This window comes from Mastigoproctus giganteus, chromosome 2 (genome assembly GCF_048544385.1).
Source record: "Mastigoproctus giganteus isolate SK-2022 chromosome 2, ASM4854438v1, whole genome shotgun sequence".
NCBI lineage: Eukaryota > Metazoa > Arthropoda > Arachnida > Uropygi > Thelyphonidae > Mastigoproctus > Mastigoproctus giganteus.
In genome coordinates, this window is record NC_143576.1 from 67213008 (window position 1) to 67229650 (window position 16643).

A 16643-nucleotide genomic window follows, 5' to 3' on the forward strand; every position below is an offset into this window, starting at 1 on the left:
GGAGCATTAGCAACTAGGGCCATATTGCTCTGGGATATGCGGTGGTCATTCCCTGACCTTTCCGCATCCTCCGTATTTGGTGGTGATGGGCTCGAACCCTGGTTTAATCAAGAAGCGTGTGCTACGCACTACTGCTCCTTCCCACCTGGCTACGGAGGCGGTTCACCTGCGAGGTGATCCGATTGAGGTGTATAAAGCCTTGAATGGTTTGAGCATGCTCAATGCTAATGGGATTCTTCCTCTTGCTCGTAATAATCACCTGAGAGGGCACAAATTCAAATTGAGGAAAGACAGTTGTGGGAAACATGTGCGGAAGTTTGCCTTTAGCCAGCAGGTAGCTGGTTGGTGGAACAAACTTCCATCTTTTGTTGTGGAAGTTGATAGCCTAAATAAATTTAAGGCTGAGGTGGACAGGTATTTGGAATGAACAGAGGGGTGAAATGGGAGGGAGAGGGGTTTTTTTAAGCAAGCTTATGCTGATGCTGCATAAGCTTGCTTTCTTGCATCATATGCCTCTACTAATGCTAATGCTAAGTGAACAAAATGGAAGAAAATCACACAGCAAAATAAGACTATCACTTTCAAAGAGCACTATGAATTGCAGAGAAAAATCGCTTGTCACAATCACTTGGCACTCATGGCCAAAAAATTTAGGGCAAAAAAAATATTAAAATGACTAATATTAACAACTATGTGGATTTTTCATCAAAATATCCTCCATGAGATTTTGTCTGCTTTGCACAGATGTGGCATTCTGGCAATTAATTTTTATAATAATGTCTTGACTAACACAATTCCAAGTGAGCTGAAAGGTTTCAGACAAATTTTGTGAAGATGGGTAGACAATGGATTTGATGGTCTAGATCTTCCTATAAAAGCTCTATTGGGTTTAAGTCAGATGACTGGTGTGGCCACACAATCTGCATTAACTTGTCCTGTTGTTTAGTTGCTAGAAAGTCCCTGCACAGGGACTTTCTAGCAACTTTAAAGCTGCACTTTGGGTCACTTTCTTGTTGTAATATGAAATTAATTCCACAAAGTCGGTCTAGAAAAACAGAAGCAACACCAAATCATGATGGAACCACCATTATGCTTGACCATAGGCACTAAACAATGTGCCACCATTTTTAAATTAGTTGATTATCTCACATAAACTTTACACCTGGATCCGAAAAATTTCAAATCTAGATTCAATGTTCAACTGTCCAATGTTGATGACTTTTAACCCAAGCCAACAGTTTCTTTTGAATTTCCTGTTTCAATAAAAGTTTTTGGACTGCTACATGACCTTAGTTGAGCTTAGCTTTGATTTAAAGTGCATTAAATCACAGACTGCATTTAGAAATCAGGGTTGTCAAGGACACTCCTGACACTATGCTACTGCAACAGGATCTGGAAAGGTTGAGCAGATGGGCTGAGAGGTGGCAAATGAAGTTTAACATTGACAAATGTAAAGTACTACATATGGGAAACAGCAACCCCAGAGCAACGTATCAACTCTGTGGTACTACACTGACAGTGGTAGAGAATGAAAGGGACCTGGGGGTGATTGTGCAGGAAGATATGAAGTTTTCTGAGCAGTGCAGACGGGTGGCAAGAGTAGCTCATGGTGTATTGTCGATGATATATAGGAATTTTTCTAGCAGGAATAAGGAAGTGATTATTCCCTTGTATAAGGCAATGGTCAGGCCCACACCTAGGCAATGGTCGGGCCTCATTTCAAGAAGGATGTAGAGATGCTGGAACGAGTACAGAGAAGGGCAACAAGATTAATGAATGGAACAAAGGGGTGCTCTTACGAAGAAAGGCTTAAGTTTTGCAAATTACAGTGTCTGAGGACTAGGCACCAGCGAGGTGATCTGATAGAGGTGTATAAAGCCTTGAATGGTTTGAGCATGCTCAATGCTGATGGGATTCTTCCTCTTGCTCAGAATAATCACCTGAGAGGGCATAAATTCAAATTGAGAAAAGACAGATGTAGGATAGACGTGAGGAAATTTGCCTTTAGCCAGCGGGTGGTTGGTTGGTGGAATAGACTTCCATCCCTTGTTGTGGAAGTTGATAGCCTAAATAAGTTTAAGGCTCAGCTGGACAGGTATTTCAAACGAACAGAGGGGTGAAGTGGAAGTGGTTATTTTTTATTTATTTATTATTAATTTTTTTTATTTTTTATTTTTTATTGGCTGATGCTGCATAAGCTTGCTTTCTTGCATCAAATGCCTCTACTAATGCTAATGCTAATCAGTGTTGAGGTCTCATCATGTGCGCTTCTGCTGTATGTGTGGTCATCCTGATCACGGTTTGTTCTTATTAAGAACAAACCGTGGTTTGTTCTTATTAAGAACAAAACCCTAAATGCAGCAGAGCAGAGGTTTTAGAAGGGGAAAATCTCGCCTAGCAAATCTGGTCAATTACTATGATGAAGTCAAAGCATTCAAATGCTAGAAACAATTTTGATATACAGGATACCCAGATTTTAGAAAAGCTTTTGATTCAGTCCCCTATAAGAGGTTATTCAAACTGGAGTACTCTGGGATTACTTGGAAATCCTTAAATGGATCAAGGGGGTATGATGGCAAAAGATGACAGAGGAGTAATCAATGAGCATTCTTCAGAGTAGACTAATACAGTAAAACACGATGAGGGTATACAGGGAAAGCTATCAAACTTTGTTGATGCTTTTAAAGTCGGTAGGTAGACTTGGTAAATAATCGGGGCCGGGCTACGCATCTTCAGAGTGACTTAGTTACACAAAATTATCAGAGAGGTGGTGATTGAAGTTTAATCCTTCTAAGAGTAAGCTTGTGTATTTGGAGGGGGGGGACAGAATTAAATGCGAAAAAGATTTAGGGGATTATATTTGGGGGATACAAGCAGGCAAGAATTTTTCCTTGTAATGTAAGCAAGAAGCTTGGAAAGCTCGTGGTGTACTAGATTCCCCACCCCAAGAGGCTACTGTTCAAACTGGAACATGCTGGGATTACTAGGAATATACTTAGAGGATCAGATGGATGGATGAAAGAAAGGAGACAGTGATAATTATCAATCATTCTTCTGAGTACACTAGCAAGCATTCGTCAGAGTAGTATAGCAAGCAGAATTCCTCAGTAATCAATGCTGAGGGCCCCTCTTGTTTCTGATTTTCATCACTGATACGGATGAGGGTATACACAGAAAGCTGTCAAAATTTTCTGTTTCCTTAAAAGTAGGTAGGATGGTAAATCATCAAGACTGGGTTATGCTGCTTCATGATTTAGATCAGTTACACAGACAGTCAGAAAGATGACAACTTAAGTTTAATTCTTAAACATAAGGTGTTGCATTTGTCAAAAAAGAAATATAGGGATAACATAGACTAGGGACATGATGAAATCATTCTCATCCTGAACCATTTTCTAGATTAAGAAAATTTAGAGGTTATGACAGAAACAGATGTGATGTTCACACACACACACACACACACACACACACACACACACACACACACACACACACACACACACACACACACACACACACACACACAACCTGTTTGTGTCATAACTTTCAACTTGGGGTGTGTCATAATCACTTCACTTGGAGTGCAGAGCCATGAAGGCTCATCTTATGGATATGAAAAAAAGTTAGCAACACTTTTCTATCACTTGTAAAGATTTAATTTAAACTGTTTTATTGGAAATGTTACCAAGTTAATAAAATAAAAGTAAAAAAAATACATAAATAAAACAAACATGTTTCTACTAAGGTATGTTTAAATCAACATTTTCAATAAAACAACTTAATCTTTATACATGGTAGATTAGTGTTGCATACTGTACTTCATATCATAAGATATTATCACTCAACCTTATTTAGAATATTGTAACCAGATCTGGAGGCCTTGCCTAAAAAAGAATAGTATTTACAAAGCAGGTGTAGAGAAGAAGAAATCTTTATTGTACAGTAAAGATACAATATATGCCTGCCACGGCCAGGAGCTTGACAAGGTTATGGGGTAATATAAAAACATGTATTACAAATAGATGAGAATTAAATCATGACATTAAAATAAATTAAAATGTGGTATTAAAACATGCTATAGATCAATTAATATCTAAATATATAGCTATGAGTATATACATAGTTCTGAGGCAGACAGTACACCAAGGTACATGTACATTTGTACAAATGTAATTAAAAAGCACATATATGCTCATAAGTCAGCATATTTCACAAGCGTTCATTAAACTGGTCTGTATACAGTTTCACATTTTCTTGAGAAAGAGTTCGTCAGTGTAAATGTGAGGTGCCATTCTGCTACTCATAGCAGGTGGGGGGGGATATCAGTTTGAATTGACATCGGGAGCCATACAATAGCAAAAGAAATTCGACCAGCAAATGCCTGTAATTGCAATCAGAAGCAAATTTCTGGAGGTCTACTTCCACCATTAGCAGGGTTGTATTACTGTAAATACATGGCCAGGTAGAAATCTGTCCCTAATCTTCAGCCTGTTCCGCTGTAGCTGAAGAAGATGAGTCTCTCTTAGGGAAAGAGGCGACACATGCTACTGACATATGTCCCAGAAGACAGGGGTGTTGGGTTTGTCAACCAGCATTTTGATAGTGGTCACAACATGCAGATTATTTGAGGCAGCTTCTGGATTTGAAGTTGATCGGCCATGCTGGTGGTCCTCTGTTGGAGGGGTGGGAAGGTGATGCTTGCGGGTTGCCCACTTCAGTATCCAGTATTCACTGGCGAGGATGGGCTTAATGAGAGAAGGTGGCACAGAGGCCCATATTTCGGAGGCATACAGAGCAGTGGAGTACACAACAGTTTGCAGATATCTGATTGTAATTTTTGCATCTGTATTATGAAAATGTTGACGGGCACCTAGTGCATTCGGCTAATCTTGCATAGAACAGATACTATGTGACAGTTGAACCTAAGCTTTGGGTCGAAAGTTACACTAAGATCTTTCTGTTTTACACTTGGAATAACTGCACCCTCCAGTGAAGGTTGTATGAGTGTGGGACACTTCTTCAGAGAGAAAACCATAATAATGGATTTTTGTGGGTTTAGTTTAAAACTGAAATGATTGAGATAGTTAGAGAGAGCTATGATCTTATTACAGATTTTCATTGTGATCACTGCTTTGTCGGCTGACGGTAGTATTTCCGTTAAGAACTTTATATTGTGAGCGTAGGTAATTACATCACCTCTGTTGCACACAACAGAATACGGAGGGTGGTAAGTAGAAGACCCAATAAAATGGCACTTTGTGGCATACCTGCATTGATGGATCGGGTATAGGAAGAGTTGCAATGAATGAGGTACACTGTTCTATTCCAGAGGAGGGAGTTCAGAAAACAAAAAAAAAATTTTTTTTTTTTTTTTTTGTTCATTTTTTTTTTTTTTACAAAACCCCCAAACACAAAATGTATCAAAACCTGTAGTACTTAGTACCGTGCATGGATTGAAGGAGATGGGGAGGGAGGAATGCTGGAAATAGAAGGTCAAATAGATTGGTTGAGGTGCTAAGAGCCATCCTATGAGGAGTATCTTTAAAAGTTGTGGACTGCGGAGTCTGGAAACTAGATACCTCAGAAGGTAACTGACTGAGGTGGGAAATATATTCACACTGGAAGGTGAAACTAGAACAGGAGAGCATAAAAATAAACTTTCAGGAATTAACACAAGATTATATCTCAGAAAGTTTGAAGTTCACCTTCAGGCAATATGTTGTTAGTCACTAGAATAAGTTGCCTCCCAAGGTGACTTGCTTCCTTGTGTCATTTCGCCTGATTAATACTAATATAACAATACCCAAATCTTTAGGTATGCAGCATATTCAAATTCTTCTTGAAGAGCAAGGGAAAATAATTAGGGGAAATAACCAAAAACATTTTAGGAAAACTATAACACATGACTACAAATGAATCACAAGAGAACACAGAGACAGAACTACCACCTAAAAGACTGTACAAAATGAAAGCATGGCCTGTATTGAATAAGTGATCTATTTTTTTATGAAAATTCCAAATATGAGAGGTATCAGAACCCATAGTACTGGAAACCCTTGATTAGTGCGGTTAATGAATCCTTGAAATATACCGCACATATTAAAACCACACTAATCAAACTTAAGAAACAATGGGAATAATTATAATGAATCCTTGAAAATTATGAAATTGTAAAAACATTTTTTCTTACTCAATACGTACCTATAATGCACTGCATAGTTCTTACATTATTAAGGAATAAATTTAAAAAAAGATAGTATGATTTAAATTTTATTTTTTGCAAAAAAACTTTTCTAACTTCAATTGAACAGTGGTAGCTTTCTTCCTTTCCTCCATGATTTTGCGATAACAATCAATTTGCTTATCTAACCCTCGACGAACGTTCATGCTTCTCTCTGCATCTGGATCAATCTCTAGTATGAGTTCTTTTGCTTTTTAAAGTGTATTAAATAGTTCCAAGTTTTTTGAATGAAATTTCTTTGGGAGCAAATTGCTTTTCTTCTGCTTCATTTTCGTCTTCTTCCTCGTATGCATGTTGACGCTCAATTTCAAGAAGATCGTCGTTACTTAAGTCTTTTGAATGCAATTCCAATAATTCTCTAACGTTTTCTGAATCTACTTCTTCAAAGCCGAGGTCTTTTCCAATTGTAGTAATTTCATCAATAACTTTGTTGACAGGATTAATGAAACCGCAAAAATCATTTGCACATTCAGGCAAAAGATTCTGCCAGACTGCTCTCATGCAGCTGTTCGTCATTTCTTCCCATGATGTGTATGTTCTCAACTGCTTCTTTAATATTAAAGAAGTTTAATGTTAATAATAAAAGAATATGAGATACCAGAGCAAATTTCAATTTCAGAGTGGTATGGGGTGCTGCTGTCAAGCGTTTTGGAGTCGATTCCCATTCATTTAAGTTAGAAGACCCTGGTGAGTTCGTGTCATGTATTTGCCGCTTCAGGCGCCTTTGTGAGTTGCCAGGCACCACAAGAAAAAAACAGCGCACTAATCAAATTTGATAACGCATATATTAAGGGGATAGTATCAAAAAAAACTTGGCACACTAATTAAAACCGCATTGTTCAAAACCACATTAATCAAGGGTTTCCTGTACTTAGTACCGTGAATGGGTTGGAAGATACTGGAATGGGAAAGAAGATATTTGTTGACATTAGACCTGAACTTCTGCAAATTGTAACTTTCAGGAAATACGTATGAAGGAAGGTTGTACCAGAAAACGTAAGTTGAATAAATTAATGAGGAAAAAAGTTTGACAGTAAACGGATGCTGACTGGTTGCAGCATGTGTTCGGACTGATTTGAAAGAGAGCGGGAATTACACAAGCCAAAACAGAAGAACAGTGCCCATGGAAGTATCTATAGAAAAGGCATGCAGCAGAAACAGAACATCTATAACCCAGAGAGTGGAGGGACTCTGTTAGAGATGAGTCATTAATTAACCTAACTGCCGTCTTTTGAATGGAAACTAGATGCCTGAGAGAGGTTTTGGGGGCAGCATCCCAGATGTGGGAACAATATTCCATGGTAGGGCATATTTACAATTTGTACGGAGTGAACAGCTGCTTAGAAGAAAATTAATGCAGAGAGTGAAAGAGAAAACCCTTTTTTTTTTTATGCAGAGGAAGCAATATTTGTAATGTGATTATGCCAAGAGAGAGATTAGAAGTCAGGGTAATCCTCAATAGAGATATATGATCTTACCTAGAAATTGGAGTGTCATCGAAGATAAACATAGGAGCAGATTTTTTTTTTTTAAATGAAAACTCCAAACACAAAAGGTATCAAAACTGGTAATACTTAGTACCATGCATGGTTTGAAGGAAAGGGAGAGGGAGGGGATGCTGTAAACTTTGCTCTGGTGACTAAACTTGGGTTTCACCGCTTCAAGCCTCCAATAAGCGAAATGGTGGTATTGTACAAGTTGATGATCATCTACCACCTAGTGTTAGTATGAATACGCATTAGTATTACATTACAGTAGCACAATACAATATACAATAGCACTAATATTGTATTATTAGTGCTATTTTATATTAGTAATGATACTAGTTAGTATTAGTATTAATACTAGTAGTATGCATGGACTGAAGGAGAGGGGAGGTGGATAACAGAAACTTTTCTGTTATCAGATTGAAATCAACTAAGTTATCTTTGCCCCACTGGAGATTACCTGGAGATCAGAATTTAAGAAATTGGTAGTGGATAGTTAAGTAGTTGAAGCTGTTTTGCAGAGCAAGGTTTCTCAAACTGGAACGTGGAATGGAATGTGCTACCATCAGCAAATCTATGGATTGGATTTCCAGTAAACGGAAGGTCATTAATATACAAGAGGAAAAGAGTAGGAGAAAGAACCGAGCCTTTGAGAACACCAGCATTAGCGGAGAAGACAGAGAGCCATCCACCATCACACAAAGGCGCATTATAGCCAAAGCAGCTTATGCACCATTCAACCTCCATAAAAACAACGACAAGCATCGTCCACAGTAAGCAGTCAGAGAGAAAAGTGGATACTCAAATACAAAAAACAGTTGGCAAACCATAAGATGGAAGCTTAATTAGAAGACCTTTATGCTTAATTCGGTCAAAAGCCTTTGAAACATCAAGAGCAACTTTTTAGCATTAGTAGAGGCTTTTGATGCAAGAAAGCAAGCTTATGCAGCATCAGCCAAAAAATAAAAAATAAAAAAAAAACCCACTTCCACTTCACTACTCTGTTCGTTCCAAATACCTATCCAGCTGAGCCTTAAACTTATTTAGGCTATCAACCTCCACCACAAGGGATGGAAGTCTGTTCCACCAACCAACCACCCGCTGGCTAAAGGCAAATTTCCTCACGTCTATCCTACATCTGTCTTTCCTCAATTTGTATTTATGCCCTCTCAGGTGATTTTTCTGAGCTAGAGGAAGAATCCCATCAGCATTGAGCATGCTTAAACCATTCAAGGCTTTATACACCTCTATCAGATCACCTCGCTGGTCCCTAGTCTCCAGACACTGTAATTCGCAAAACTTAAGCCTTTCTTCGTAAGAGCACCCCTTTGTTCCATTCACTAATCTTGTTGCCCTTCTCTGTACTCGTTCCAGCAGCTCTACATCCTTCTTGAAATGAGGCCTCCAGACCTGTATACAGTACTCTAGGTGTGGCCTGACCATTGCCTTATACAATGGAATAATCACCTCCTTATCCCTGCTGGAAAAATTCCTGTATATCATTGACAATACTCCATGAGCTACTCTTGCAGCCCGTCTGCACTGCTCAGAGAACTTCATATCTGCCTGCACAACCACCCCCAAGTCCCTTTCATTCTCTACCACTGTCAGTGTAGTACCACAGAGTTGATACATTGCTCTGGGGTTGCTGTTTCCCATGTGTAGTACTTTACATTTGTCAATGTTAAACTTCATTTGCCACCTCTCAGCCCATCTGCTCAACCTTTCCAGATCCTGTTGAGCAGCATAGTGTCAGTAGTGTCCTTGACAACCCTGCCAACCTTTGTATCATCTGCAAACTTGGACATTAAGCTTGATATACCATCATCAATATCATTTATAAATACAGAAAACAATAATGGACCCAACACTGAGCCCTAAGGGACTCCACTAATAACATTAGTCCATGATGAGCAGTGTCCATTGATTACCACTCTCTGTCTTCTCCCCCTCAACCACCCCTTTATCCATAGCAGCAATTTGCCTCCAATGTCACACTGCTCCAATTTGTGTAGTAGTCTTCCATGTGCAACAGTATCAAAAGCCTTTCTAAGATCCAAGTATATAATATCAAAGTTATTCCCTGCATCCAGTTCTTTTGTGACTGCATCATAATATCCAATCAAGTTGGTCAGGCAAGACTTCCCCTTAACAAAACCATGCTGTGTCTGAGCTATAACTGAAGTCTTGTCTAAATGATCCTGCAGTGCTTCTTTAACCAGTGCCTCCATTAATTTTCCTGGAACAGAAGTTAAGCTCACAGGTCTATAATTACTTGTGTCAGCCTTTGATCCTCCTTTGTGAATTGGGGTCACATTTGCACATTTCCAGTCTATGGGTACCTCCCCTGAGTCCAATGAAGCTCTCATAATTATGGCTAAGGGTTTGCTTACTTCCTTTGCTGCCTCCTTTAATATAACTGGATAGATCCCATCCACCCCGGGTGCCTTTCTTGTGTTTATCTTCAACAGTTTCTCCTCCACTTTACTCCCAGTTATTTCAAGATTCTGTAGCTTACTGTTAGAGTTGAATACACCTCTGGCATTTCCCTTGCTGAATAACTCCTCATGTGTGAATGTCGATGCAAAATATTCATTTAGTTTGTTAGCTACCTGAGCAGGATCATCAACAGCTGACCCATCAATATCAAGTGGACCAATCTGATTCATCCCCTTCCTTCTAGAGTTTACATAAGTAAAGAACTCTTTGCTGTTTTTCTTTGCATCCCTTGCCAAGGATTTCTCGTAATCTGCCTTTGCCTGCCTAACCTCCTTTGTAACTTGGTTGCATATCAACTTGTATCTATCATAGGCTTCTGGGTCATGTGTTAATTTGTAAGTATCCCATGCATTTTTCTTCTCTGCCATATGCCTCATTAGTTCATCTGACATCCATTTTGGCCTAAACCTTGAACAATATTTCTTAGTTGGTATGTAAAGCCTAGTAGCTTCCAAGATAAGTTCTTTGAATGCTTCCCATTTTGAATTTGCTGTTGGTAACATCATCAGTTGGTCCCACTGTATAGAATTTAAATACTGTCTCAGTCCATCGTAGTCGCCTTTATGAAAGCAATAACCCTTCCCTTTACCCCTAATGGTAGTTACCTCTTTGAGTAAATCCCACTTCAGCACACTGTGATCACTGCCACCTAGTGGTTCATTTATCTGCAGATTCTTAATGCATGAAGAATCACTGCTGATAATCAAATCAAGAGTATTACTCCCTCTAGTTGCCTCCCGAACATGCTGATGTAGAAAACAATCATCCAATAAATCCACAAAAGCCCTGCTAGTGTGTGAGTAACCAGCCCCCAAATTCCAGTCAATATCTGGGAAATTAAAATCTCCCATTATAAGACTCTCTGATTTACTGGCCCACTCTATTTCCCTGTACAGTTCCTTATTATACTCATCAGAGTCATTAGGTCTATAGCACACTCCTACTCTCAATTTTGATCTCCCAATGCTTATGTCACACCAAACTGACTCAACACTGCACTGTCCGGCGATGTCGACTGGCTTGAGTTTCATCAAACTTTTCCATTGAATTTGTCAATAGATGGGTAAGATAAGCCACAATTATCACCAGTGGATCAATACTGACAGAATCCATATTGGCAAGAGTTGTTTGGTTTTTAGGAGCATTAGCAACTAAGGCCATATTGCTCCGGGGATATGCGGTGGCCATTCCCTGACCTTTCCGCATCCTCCGTATTTGGTGATCACGGGCTCGAACCCTGGTCTAATCAAGAAGCGTGTGCTACGCACTGCTGCTCCTGCCCCCATGGCTACGGAGGCGTCAGCAAGAGTTGTGGCCAATTGTTGATCAGATGAAGGTTTCTAGATAGTTTTAAGAGTTGCCAGTTAATTGATTTCTCCATTACTTTAGACAGAGTAGAAGTAATTACAACAGTATGGCAATTGGATGGCAAGAATTTGTCACCCTTTTTAGGAACTGGCTGGATATGAGCAAATTTCCAAGCAGAAGAAAAAACAGCTTTGGAATAAGAAAGTGAAAAAAAGACAACACAGAATAGATGTAAGTTCAGAAGCACTGATTTTAAGAACAAGTGGAGAAATATCATCAGGATCTGGAGCTTTCTTAGTATCAAGATTTGTCAAAATCCTTCTGACGGAAGACCACGGGAGGCTTTGAGAATGGGGCGTACTAAGAATGGTGAGAGGTGGTTTACCAAGACCAAGGTTTACCAAAGTGGTTTATCAAGATAAGGGGTGGTTTACAATACCCAAATTGGAAGAAAAATAGGATGCTAGCAGGTCAGCTATATCCTTGGTTGAAGTGGCAATAGAACCACCTGGTTTTCACATAGGCAGGAACAGAGATGGGCAAGAGTTGTGGCCAATAGCTTTGGCAAGAGACCAGAATGCTCAGCTACCATTTGGACAAGAAGAAAGTTTTATAATCTTAGCTCATTCGAAATCAAGTTTGGACTGATTAATAACTGCTTTCAATTGTTGCGAGCTTTGGTGTAGGCAGAAAACAAACCTGGAGATTTGGATGCGAGCCAATTACGATATGCAACATATCTCTTAAACAGCATTAGAACATTTATTGGAAAACCAAGGTTTAGATAAAGGATGAGATTTTAAGGTGGAGTACAGAATAAAGGATTACATTCCTACAAGAATAATTTCACCGACATGATCCGAGCAAACGTTGACATCAGAAGTTTTGAAATAGTAATCAGTCCAAGAAAAAGAAGAAAAGAAATCTCACATTTCATCCCATTTTGCATTCTTGTACGCCAAACAACACAAGGTTGGGAATGGCCATGTGAGAAAGGCTCCATTGGGAAGAGACCATCACCAAGTTGTGATCTGAGGTGCCTACAGGACCTCAGATCATAACTTGGGATTAGCCACATGAAAGGGTTGTTTGTGAGAAAAAAGATAAAGTGTGTTGGCTGTATGGTTAGGATTGTTCAGTATTCTGGTAGGTAAATGAACAATCTGTGCAATGCCATTAGTAATTGAAAAGCTTCAGCGTCTCGACCAGCTGGGTCTGTATGACTAGAAAATGGAAGCCAACTGGAGCTGTGAACATTAAAAATCACCAAGGAAAATTACCTCAGAGGAAAGTTGGACTGGAGAAAGTCAAGTTTCAAAGGGAGGAAGTCAAAGAGTTCCAAGTGATTAGTGGAGTAGGGAGAACAACAAAAGCAATAGATGAATTTGCCAGAATGCAGTAGAGAGATTTTAAGCCAGAGAAAATCGAAAAGAAGAGATTCCAAATTAAAGTCTCAAATTAGATGAAACAGTGGTTGAATCAACTGATAACTGAGATTCCGTGAGAAAAGGTACATGGGATTTGGCAGACTGTAAGTGGAAATGAATCGTTGAGATTAGAACTGAGACCACATATTTGCAAAATGAATGAGGAAGGGTTTAGGAGGTTTAGATCTTTTCGCAGATAAGTTTGCTCTATTAGTTTGACAATTCATGATATATTCAGTAGTAAGAACAGGTGGAGGGGGGTTTATGCTGTATGAAGTAATGAAATTTTTGGATATACAATAGATATGATAAGAATATACCCAGCTCCTTGACAAAATGTGGCTTCGACAATGCCTCCCACATACACACTACTCGGACACCTTCCAGTCACTATCTGGAGTAAAAGCAGTGACATTATACACTAGCTGATCCAGAAGCCTCCTAGAGAGTTACCAGTAGGTTCAGTCCGGTGTATTGACTAGTGGCTAGCATGCAAACACCATTTTATAGCTGTATCCTCAAAATGTAAGGAAAATTGGATCTCGCTATGATGTCCATCATAACCTCAAAAGCCATGAACCATACTGCATGATGGGGGAGAATTTACCGGAGGTTTACTAAGAGCATGTCATCCCTATAATATGTTAGATTATTAACATATTATATACTGTTGTCTGTACTAAATGCGAATAAAACCACAGCTGCTTAATAGCAGCATTCAGCCCACATAGATTAATTTTGTTGGCTCATATTTGAAAAAACATGACATACACAGGAATTCTAACAAAACTTACTGAAATATGGAAGAAAACTAAATTTTGTATGAAACCAAGAAAATAACATATCTGTAACCTCCAAGAAAAATGACAAACGTTAAGAGATATGATTATGAATGCAATTAAATGATTTTAGAAACCATGTTGCTTATCCCTTAGCTCTAAACCTTTACAGTTAAGTAAAGAATAAGGAAGGGAGGCAAAATGATATTCAGGTATTCATTACTTTAAAGATACAATCAATAGCTTCAGGTGTTTAATTATGGTGAATTTCTCTTAGAGCTAAACAGACACCACAACAATCACCTCCAACTTTATCCAACAAAACTTTGTTTCTTAGTAATTACAGATACTTGTCTGCTAAATTTACACTATCCCCCCACCCACCACCACCATATACAATTTAAAAAAAAATGACACAGCAAAAATACACTGAGTGGACATACATCATGGGATACCTACCTAAGTAATGGGTAGGCCCACCTTTCGCCGGGCAGTTACATGGTGAGGCATTGAGTCCACAAAAGCGTTCCACAGGTATTTCTATCCATGCTTGCAGCACCAATATCTATAATTCCATCGCATTCCTGGGTGGAGAATCCAAAGCTCAAATGGACCTTTCCACAGGATTTCAAAGATGCTCCACAGGGTTCATGTCTGATGAACGGGGAGGCCATTCCATGGTGGTAAAATCTGTGGAATGTTCTTCAAACCATGTTCAAGTCACCACAGCAGAACCGTGCACCTCCCAACCTCTGTGAGGATGTGCACTGTCCTGCTGGGCTTTGTGAGGAGTCCATTGCCTTGTGGGTACACAATGATCATGAAGGGATGCAGATGGTCTGCAAAGATGGATGCGTAACCTGGACAGTTCAGAGATGCATCTAGACATACCAGAGGTCCCAGCATGTGCCAGTTGAACACACCCAAGATCATTGCCGACCGTCCACATGCCTGAACAGTTCTTTGTTGACATAACGGGTGCATAGCTTCGTATGGTTTCCACCAGATATTCACCCTCCTGTCCACTCAAAATAACTGAAAACAGGACTCGTCGGACCAGGAGACTCATCTCCAATCATCCCGAGTCCAGTGCCAGTGTCCTTTCACCCATTTGAAGTGTAGAGTCGTGTGATGGTGTTAGCAATAGGACTCTGGTGGGTTGGCAGCTCCCATAACCTACTGAGCCTAATGATCGCCTGATGATCATGGTGGAGACATTTCTGGTACCTCCCTCGTTGAAGTCGATGGTAATTTGTGTCATTGTCGCTCTCCAGTTGACTAAAACAATGTGAGACAGATGTCGACGGCCAAGTTCATCCACCAACTTTCTTACACTATCCATAAAAATGGTGTATTCCCGATTCACTCTTGATACCGTCAAACGTGGATAGTGCAATTTCTGCACCACTCCGGCGATAGAGTGACCCATGCGTTGGGCACCCACTATCATCCTTCTTTCAAAGTCTGTTAACTTACGACATTTATCCATACTGACATTGAATTACTGTCTACGTGAATGCAGTGATGATGCAGTTTTCCTATATACCTGCCAAGCAGTGAGTTCATCCACTAGCATCTTCTTGCATTTGTTATAGTACCGATAGCTGGAATTCTGTGGGTTTACACATTATTATGGTGAAATGTGTTTCCCCTTCCATCAAATATTCAGTCATGTAAAAACACATAAATGCTCAGAAGCTCATTACCCTGTATCTCACTTGAGCATATCGTGTTTGTTGCAACTTGTGCGTGTCATATTCTTTAATATCTGACATCTAAGTATCACAATTTGTAAGATAAGATGGTTTGTTCAGTTATTAGTAATTAAGTTACTACTATCATAAAAATAAAGTTAAAATATTAAGTATTGCTACTATAAAAATTTAAGTTTCCGATTATCATAAAAAATGGTGTATTTTTGTTAGCTTTTGGAACGTAACCCCCTCTTTTTGTACTGGTTCTTAGTCTTGTATAACATGGTTTCGCATTACATGAGATTTTGTAGGAACCAAACTACCGGGTTAGTTTGAAGCTATAATGAAGCAATTTCAAATATATCAATGTGGGTTCTATTTTAATCTACTTTTTTTTTTTTTTTTTTTTGTATTAATTTTATGTGTAAATTTGCTAGCATGGTAAACACATGTAGGCACTCCATCCAAATGAGGCTACTATCATATTACTACTGTTCAGAGAAAATTCCATAAAAAAAAAAAAAAAAAAAAAAATTTGGATCACAGCAAATTAGTATTTAAGAGAATTTTCTGATACAATTTCAAAAATAGAAGATTTTTCTCAGCCATACAATGATTGTACAATAAATATATTCAATCACAATTATGCATGAAAAGAATAATATTCTTCATAAGACAATAACACACTTCACCTCAAACTTTAAAGTTATATTCAAATCAGCAAAAAAGAATCAAGAATTAATTTCAGTTTAATAATTATATTGTTTGGCAACAGACCAGCTTGAAATTAATTTTTATCATCTGCTTCAAGGCTTTGAAACCCCATTCTCCTTTGTCTCCTCCTTCTAAGTCCAGCACCTAGAAATAAAATAATACGGCTATTAGGAGAAAATGTACAAAATTCCAATTTAGAAACATGCATCCATGGAGACAGAAACTGAGGGGAGGAGAGAGAAAAGAGAAAGGGAAGTGGGAGAGAAAGAGATTGTAATGTGCTTTTACAGTTGGACACTATGAAGGGTTCAACATACCTAACTTATTTTGCCAAACAAGCATCAATTAATTTCCTATCAAACTGAACTGAGCAATGTGATCACTGCACTTGAGAAAATAGCAAGAATTTTCTGAGTAAAAAAAGAAATAGACTGAATGTGGGCATGGGAATAGTAAGAATTCTCTGAATAAAAAAAATAATAAAAAAGAAATAG

At 38.8% G+C, this 16643-nt stretch overlaps 1 protein-coding gene across 1 annotated transcript in view; it reads right to left on the reverse strand.

The window, feature by feature from the left end:
• alien (COP9 signalosome complex subunit 2 alien) overlaps nt 1–16643 on the reverse strand; it is a 424708-nt gene that overhangs the window by 319828 nt on the left and 88237 nt on the right. The window contains exon 3 of the mRNA XM_090368501.1: nt 16213–16293. Coding sequence (XP_090224627.1) covers nt 16213–16293 — 81 coding nt within the window. The remainder of the gene's footprint in view (nt 1–16212; nt 16294–16643) is intronic.